General features: G+C 39.8%; 1 protein-coding gene across 6 annotated transcripts; it reads left to right on the forward strand.

Moving 5' to 3' along the window:
* The first annotated feature begins 1,805 nt into the window (after positions 1-1,805).
* Positions 1,806-7,186, forward strand: LOC112283205 (uncharacterized). 6 transcript variants are annotated; one of them, XM_024521641.3, is made up of 12 exons: positions 1,806-1,949; positions 2,658-2,760; positions 3,104-3,369; positions 3,720-3,794; positions 4,110-4,168; positions 4,392-4,527; positions 4,920-5,016; positions 5,298-5,364; positions 5,539-5,637; positions 5,945-6,189; positions 6,349-6,450; positions 6,585-7,186. In XM_024521641.3, the coding sequence occupies exons 3-12, from the start codon at positions 3,108-3,110 to the stop codon at positions 6,826-6,828; spliced, it is 1,386 nt and encodes a 461-aa protein (XP_024377409.1). In that variant the 5' UTR covers positions 1,806-1,949; positions 2,658-2,760; positions 3,104-3,107; the 3' UTR covers positions 6,829-7,186. The 6 variants fall into 6 exon arrangements, with proteins under 6 accessions (XP_024377409.1, XP_024377406.1, XP_024377404.1 ...); XM_024521638.3 differs by having other exon boundaries at positions 1,807-1,949; positions 3,096-3,369; XM_024521636.3 differs by having other exon boundaries at positions 1,919-2,110; positions 3,096-3,369.
* The last annotated feature ends 1,365 nt before the right edge of the window (positions 7,187-8,551 follow it).

The raw sequence follows: 8,551 nt of genomic DNA on the forward strand, positions 1-8,551 counted from the left end.
TTACCAAGACTTTCAGAACTGTTAAGACTCAGGTTTCCCAATTGCGGTGTTTTACACCAACTCTAAATTTACTCTATTGCTGACCATTCTTACATTGCATTGAGTTCACGACAATTTGTCGAATTGTCGTGAGAGTTTGGTGCTCTGTGATGTATCTCTGACAAGTGCAAGTGTAGTTACGAACCAAGTTACCGAGCACAGCGGAGAAGCTCTACAATTCGCACTCTCGATACCTTCATGGTCAAGCCATGCACCGAATTTATTGGTGGCTACTTTCCCGTTGCGTTGATTTACAGATGGGATGACCTATTCACTTTCTCGATGACAACATGAAAAGAAACATGGCTTTCGGTCATTCAAAGGGCAACAACAGAGATCACAATGTGGCAACTTGTCACACGTTCAGCAGTCATTATTGAGAAAACTGGGTTTTGGGTCCCTGAGTAGCCAATCCGATTGTGTGCAGAGCCTCAATGAATTCTATTGACAATTTTGCAGTCGTATTTGTTGGGAACATGGGAGGAACTTGTACCTTGGCGTGATTTGTGACGAAAGAGCGACGAATCATAGCTCAATTACACGCAAACTTTAGGACCTAGTCAAGTAAGTACCTTGGCGTTTCATTAATGAGCCCAGCGATGCGGTACCACCCACGTACGTACGAGAACTAGAAACCAGGAAACTCTGATTAGGAGAACAAAACACTTCGAAATTTTGTCATGTCTCGTAATTGATCGAATTATCCCTAATTGATCACGATTGCTAGTACCGGTGAAAAGACTTGGTTGAGAATAACAGGTGGAGCTCACTCCAGGTGTGGATCTGCAACTGATGTGTTTCACTGCCCCTGCATCAATTTACATTCCATCTCTCATAGTTTGTTTATCCTCCTACACCTGGTGATTAGTTTATTGATTAATCGACTAACTGATGGTACAGTATGAATTGTGTTTGCAGGTCATCGTGGCAACTTGGATCGTATGTTGGCCTGCCACCGTCCATGTCAAGGGCACTTGTGTGACTCATTCAGCGCTGACTTCGGGTAAAAAGTTGATCACTCTGTGTTGCGCACTCGACGAACTTTTTCATTGTAGATGATAACTGAATCTAACTTCTTCGAAACAGCACTGCATATTTTATTGAAGAAAGCAAACAATGGCAGAAAGTTTAAGTTTGTTGCGAGGCTGCTTGTGGAATATTAGGGAGAATCTGACACGTAACATTCTAGTAGAAGCACTGACAGGCTTTTGTTTTGGTGGGTCTCTTGCAATCGCTTCGGAAGCTTTTCTACACAAAGTGCATAACACCACAAGGTTGAAGCCGGAGCGTCCACCGGCCTTCTCCACGAAGCCAGAGAATCCGAAAGAGGGTGGTTATCAAAGAGATTCGATGAGCATCGTAGAAGCAAGGGCCTGAAGAAGGAGCTATAAATGCTTGGACATGTCAGGAACCGCGATACAGAATCTCTGTTCTACACCCTCCAAGTGTAAATATCTCGCCCTGCCACCTCGAGCCGCGGACCCCGCATTTATGGTAAGGATTACAAGATAGAAACCAATCAGGAGTGGGCCCATCCCATGCCAAATCAGTTGGTTCTCTGCCAATCGTTCTCCGGGGACTGTCCAGGGTATGCAATTACAGCCACAAGATGCAAGATATTGGCCACGCAATTATTCCGATATTCGATTAAATTTTCCTACCATTGGCTCTCATTGCGGGTCCGCGGATGGTGTGGGGCCTTCGTCGCACCAGCAGCCAGAGAATATAATAAGAGAACGAGGGAAAATCAGGTTGGAAAGTCTTCTAGGTAAAGATGATTTGGACAGTTCGAGTCCACAAGCGGCATTGCAGTGCACAGCCACCTGGCTACTCAGTGACGTAGTAGCTCGCAAACATAAATTTATTGGCAAAATATTCTTGGAGCCAAGCCGTTGGAGGGAAGAATACAGGTAGCCTTAGGAAGCAGAGAAGACGAGTACTCTTCTCACACGACCTTTCCTTGACGTTTGCTGTTGCTTCCCTTCACAATGATCAATAGCATACTACTATTTCAATCGCCGCATGTTGTCCTCACTCGGAGGAACAACGGTTGAGGTTGTGAATTGGACTTGTAAGTTTGGGCTGCGCTTCCTGAGGAGGGTGGGCTCGTTTTTTGGCTTTTCTCCATGGCTTGAGAGGTTTTGGTTGAGTGAGCTTCGTAGGGCGGTTGGGTTCCGTGTTTTTTTAGTCATACTTGAGTGAGAGTTAAGCTATTGTGTGTGTCGGTCTTGGTGTGCGGTGACTGCAGTGCACATTGGCAGAATTGTGTGCTCTTCCTTTGATTTGGTTGTTTCGAGGTGTTTGTGGCCTTGGAATCGATGGGATGAGTCTTGGCATTTTTATGACGGCAACTTTTTTCTTATGTTTTTGGATTTTAGCTGCAGGATCTGGCTGTGATGCAACTGTATGCTGCAGTCTTTCCTCTTGATTAATCTTTTGGGCGTCTTACAGATAGTGAGGGACTAGGTTGGTTTCGTTTCTCATTGTTGTCCTTTGGTTAGGAGAGTAGGAATCATTGTCTGGGCAAGGCGATGTCTGTGCGGAATAAGGCAGGGCTGCTGAGTTAGCTTGAGGTTTCTCTCTGAAAATGCTGACCGGATCTGTTTTTGTGTTTTTAGTTGCGCAGAATGCATTGCTGCAATATCGCCCTTCTTCTGTAGGTATCGGTTCGACTTGTCTTTGTGTGCTGAGAAGAAATCTGTAGCTAATCGGGCGAAATAGGTAAGCAATCATATTCAACTAACGATTGTATTGGTGAGTGGGTTCATAGGAATTTAGGTTAAAAGTATTCAAGTGGAAATCCTGCACAGTAACACTAGTAGTTTGATATGATGGAGATGAACATCCTTACATGGATCTTAAGGACGAGCTAGTAATCGGAGAAAATCCCGACCTTGTGTAGCTTTTGGAGATTGGGGACAGAGTGTGCAAGGGCTTGACTTGGTATGATCAGTTTTAAAACGTTGTGATCTGATTTCTTGTGGTGAGCAACAATTATAAAAATGAATTTTGGGGTGGGAGTATAGCATGCTAACAATGAATTCAATTGTGGCTAGCTGTACAGCACGATGGGATGCGTTCTGTCTTCAGAAGCTTTACATGACACAAGCCCAGCTCCAGCAGTCACCGTCGGTGTGGGTGGAGAGGTTTATGTGTATGTTCCGGGCCTCAGAGCACCCAAGTATGTGGACCTTAGAGAGCAACTGCAGGGATCTATTTCTGCAGACTTGCTATTGCGGTTACAGCAGCTGCGGTCTCAGGTTTTGATTACTTCTGGGAAGAATATGCCGGCATCTAAATCAAAAAGATTAAGAAGGTCACACCATCAAGGTACAGTGCGTCTCCAGTTTGAGACTACTTTACCTTGTGGATACTACAGGCTTCATCCAACATCAGTACATTGTCGAGATCGACACGTGTTACACTTATTCAAATGCATTTGCACTCCCGTAGCAACTGATGTGATTTGCAGCCAAATTCTTGAACAGTGTCCTTCAGGGGTTGTTGTCGAACAGTGTGAAATATTTGACAACAATCAGATGCACAGTCGACAAGATCAGGAGTTGTTTTCCAACGGTCTACAGGGTTTTGGAGAGTCAAACTCAAGTCCATGCCTTTGTGACACCCTTACGCTAGTCTGTAATGTTCTCATGTTGACGTGTGCTGTGGTCGATGTGCAGATACTTCCACCGCTGTTGATCTGGAAAAGGCACTTGTGAATTATCTTCCTGTTCTCCTGGGTTTCGTAACTGGAGGTCAGTACTAATCAGAGTTTTCGTAAAATTACATTTCAGTGTTACGAGGAATACTACTATTCAACCTGGTCGATTGTGATTAAGGTTCTGGCAACATTAGTGCCATTTGGAACCATGCAATTGTGAAGAATATGGTTCAGGTAGTCGGACAATCCACGAGTTATTTAGTTAAAATGGGTGGCAACAGGATTCTATAAGAAATTTAGTCAGATATGATTGCGGTGTTCAGTTAGTGTACAAGTATAGTTATTATTTGCATTGTAGGATGGAGTAGGATCGTTTTTGCTTACGACCTGATGCGGTCGCTTGATGCAGGAGAAAAACTAAGTTCAGGACTAGTTTTTGAATGGACCAATGTGGAAGATGAGAAACAGGTGGGTATTCATCATCTTGGCCAGTTCCACGTTCTTGTGTCACATTGCTATCGCATTCTCCAGTTTCATTGAATGATCATGCACGTAACCTGCTAATGCTAGATGTATACGCTTCTGCAGTAGTTATGGGCGGTAATTTATTTCTCATGCGTCTAAACTAATTAGTACTTGCGATGAATGCTTTGATGAAAGGTTAACAAGCTAGGTTTTTTGGTGTTCACAGGAAACAGCTCTGGGAAGTGTTTATTATGAATTGTTGTCGGTGCTTCATCTACTAGGCTACCTGGCACTGCAAGAAGCTAATATATGTCTAACACCTAGACCACCTGCAGAGGGATATAGCCCCAAAGTTACAGAAGGCACGTGCTTTGTTTTGGGTTGAGTCTTTGCTTTTGGGCTCAACTTATCTACATGACTTTTTCCTACAAAAAGTGTATTCGATGGTAACTCTGATTATTTTTACCACCTGTTGCATATTAGCTGCAACAATATCACGTCGTCGGTGGCTTTATTGCCCAATTTACGTTTATTATTTGCTGTTGTAAGGAGACGATGTTGATTCATACTTAAGCGATTCATGCAATAGGGCAAACAATTTATGTTGCATCCTACACAAATCATAAGTCTACAAGTAGGAAGATGTTTGGTACATACGTCAAAACCGAGTTATAGAAGATTCGAAGCTTGCGTCTGTTAAAAGCGCAGTATTTATTCGGTTCAAGAATTTAATATGAAACATTGGGTTCACCAGATAACAAGAGGGATGCTATCGAGTTACTGCTAAAAGCTGCTTCATATTTTGAGTGTGCCTTGCGTGCCGTGCTTCCCCACACCCCTGAAGTTATCAAGTGAGACATCCTTATATGATGGAATTTACATTGCAATGTGTGTTGAGTTTTGTCCAGGAGGCAGAATGAGATATAGGTTAGTGCATCATGACTGAATGATTCGAATGAGAGTACATAGATAGACATTGGGGTACACGTTTGGGTACTACCCCCTGACAACATTTGTAGCTTTTGTTGATATTAGCTCCCCACCATTTTGAGCCTTGCTTGCCTCTTGTTTATGAGGTGAGTGGATCGAGGATCGGATTTTTAACGTGGTTACATGTTTCCTTGTGGTGTAGAGCAAAGTTACCTGCCGATCTGACAGAACCAATGCTTAAAGCCTTGGAGAATCAAGCTTTGGGCCAGGTACACTGTTCAACAGCTGTAAGAGGAATTTTAACTAGTTGCAATACATGATGGCTGTGTACTGTTTACGAATGAGCTGTGCACCAGCTTATCTCGTGTAATTTGTATGTTTTGGCTTGGTAGTTCTTAAGCTCAAATTTGTTGATTGGGTCGGACATTTTCATTGTTGTGCAGGGTGTTGAGTTGCAGCTGGGATTCGCTGTGGACAATGTGAAAGCATCTCTGGCTGTGAAGCGGAGATTAGCTTGCGAACATGTGAAAGTTTGGGAGGAGGTTTGTCTTTTTATCATTGGTCTTTGAATAATTAAGGCAGAGATTTATTTGTACAACAAAATATTAATTCTCCCATTGTTATCATAGTGGTCTTTTATCATTCCATTTGATCCGATAGTGGTGTTTTATCATTCCATTTGAAGTCATTTAAGCGTAATGTTAATCTTTTGATTAAGTATAAATTTGACATTAGGATTGATATCTTGTGCACATTGTTTAATCTAAGCGACAGCAATGTAGTCAGGGTTTGCCAATTGGTCACACTATATGTGGAACAATAATAAGCTTCTGTTCACTGTCGTCACAGGTCAACGAGAACATTGAACGCGTACCATTGGCAGATGGATGGAGGGAGAAGCATCTATTGTTTGTTAAGTGGAAGCTTTTGGAAGCCAGGGCTGGGGCATATTACTTCCATGGACTTATTCTGGATGAGGGTTATGAAGATGATACACATGCACAAGCCATTACCTGCCTTAAAGCTGCGGACACCTGCTTGAAAGACAGTCAGATAATCAAAATTGAATTTGGCAATGCAGAGCCCAAAACCAAGTACGTACGGTCTTGATTCAGCTTAGAGTATTATCTGCGTACCTGAAGTTTTGATCAACTTGTCTTAGATTAGATATATCATCCTGGGTTTTGTCAGAAATAAACTAGATATTCGGACCTATGTGCAATTGATTTTCACCCTGTTAAAATGAAACGCAGAGGGCCTCCGCTGTCGGGTCCCATGAAGTATCTCTCGGAGAAAGTACCCAGGGAAATGTTGGCCAAAGCCCGAGTTTTTAGTGAACACTATCGGAATGAAAAGTAAGCCAGCGTTCCTTTCTCATGCTTTCAGTTGCTGAAAATTCACGTTGTAAATATTTTCTCGTCATGTATGGTAATAAAGATTTTGCGTTACCACTGAATTTGGCTCAATAAGTGGACGAACTTGGCTGCAGGTTCCCTGCCACTACGCCCCTGTTGCCGGTCTTTTCACTTGCGTTAAGAGCTGATGAGTTCAATCTACCTCCAGTTGACCCAGCTTGGGAAAAAGTAACCGGGTACGAAGTTAGACAAACACAGTTTTCAGACCGTCCAGCTTTTCTAGCAAAGAAAGATCTAAATCCCAAACAAAATGGACTATCAGACTTGAGAAGATCTCAGCCTATGATGGATGCTCCGGCGACTGTGCAATCTAGATAGATTTAATGCGTCTTCTCGGAACAGAGCAAATTTTTTCTTGTGAGTAAAGGTCTCCTTTTTGTTAGACATTCTTTGGGTAGGTAAGGTTTATCTTCTCTGCTCTAAACTAGATAGCTCCAAATGTAATAAACTAGGTGATGCCCAGTTTATAAGGGTAATAAAAATAGCGATTACGTGCAGTAAAATTACAGAGATCGTGAGATTTTAAATACTTTAGTAGTTATTGCACAGTTGAGAGAAGAGTTGCAAAGTAATTCTAGTACTCAAATGTGTACATAGCTTCACTTTGAAGCAGAGGTCGGGTCTTTGTGCTATTCCACATGTAAATAATGTACAGTGTTAGCAGGTGTTGATCTCATTTCATGTAAGCATGTAACTGTGTTGCTTTATTTTTTGGGCATTGTTACTTACGCATATCATGCCAGGATGTTAATCTTCAATACCATGTGGGTCTCGTATCTTTTATTTCTATTTTTATTTTTTTGTTTTTTTAGAGTTTCAGCTTTGTAATACATATCTAAAGTAAGTTCAACACTGTAATATATATGTTTCAAATTTTGAACAACTTTTTCTGTGCTGAAGAATATACTCTAGATGAGATGACGTAATAGTCATACATGGTTCTGTTAAATGCTTTTATCACAGGTGAACTCAAAATGTGAGCAGTTTACTATTCTTTTAAAAAAAATCGATACATGAAACAGCCAATTAATTGTCAGGGAGCCTCTTGGAGATAGAGTTTCATAGGGCCAATCAACAGCATTTTAAGGATTTCTGAGAATTCCAAGTTCCAGTTTGGATTTTGTTCCTGTGTGCAGTTAATTTCTTGCATTTTCTATTGATCATGTTATTTTTAGCATACTACATGGATTATTCTGGAGTTAAAAACACTTAAAACTAAGTTTGATATTCCCATTGCCAAATACTTCTAATATGCAAACACATGCAAAACAACAAATATCAACTTATTTGAACTGGGTCATTCTAACACATTTTAACAAAAATGGAATAAAACAAAATAAAATTTACTCTGTGATATAACTGATAATTTTAGTAAATTCCATCATATATAAATTACTAAATTAGATTTCAATTCACCAAAAAATTCCTTTTTTCAAAAATAATTATGTTTATATATAATAATTTTATTCTTATATAATAAAATAAAAATTTAAATGTATATATATATATATATATATATGTATTTCTTGTAAAAAAGAAACATCATGCAAAAATAATTACATATTTAAATATATGCATGAATACATATAGATATATATATATATATATATATATATCCATATACCACAAACACCAGAAAATATTGTGAAATATGTTTTGTTCATTCAATTATTAAAATGTTTAGTTATGTTAAAGAAATTAAGAAATTCAAAAAACAAAATAAAGTGGAGAATTAAATTTAATTGCTCAATGTCGAAAATGTTGCAAAAGTAATCAGATTTATGAATTAGTGCTTTATGAAAGTTTTGAAAAAACAAAAACAATATTTCAATATAAAAAAATGAAATTTACCCTGAAACAATAATCAAACGTAAATTTGCAACTTGCTATGTTTGTTATATTGAAATTCCAAAGCTACCAGGAACTACCATCATTTGGTGCCATATATTGTGTTCAATATAATGCATACAAGCTATATTTAATGAAGACCTAAATATGAAATATAAAATCTACATATCCACATCAATATATATATATATAT

This window comes from Physcomitrium patens, chromosome 6, assembly GCF_059467195.1.
Source record: "Physcomitrium patens ecotype Gransden chromosome 6, ASM5946719v1, whole genome shotgun sequence".
Classification (NCBI taxonomy): Eukaryota; Viridiplantae; Streptophyta; class Bryopsida; order Funariales; family Funariaceae; genus Physcomitrium; species Physcomitrium patens.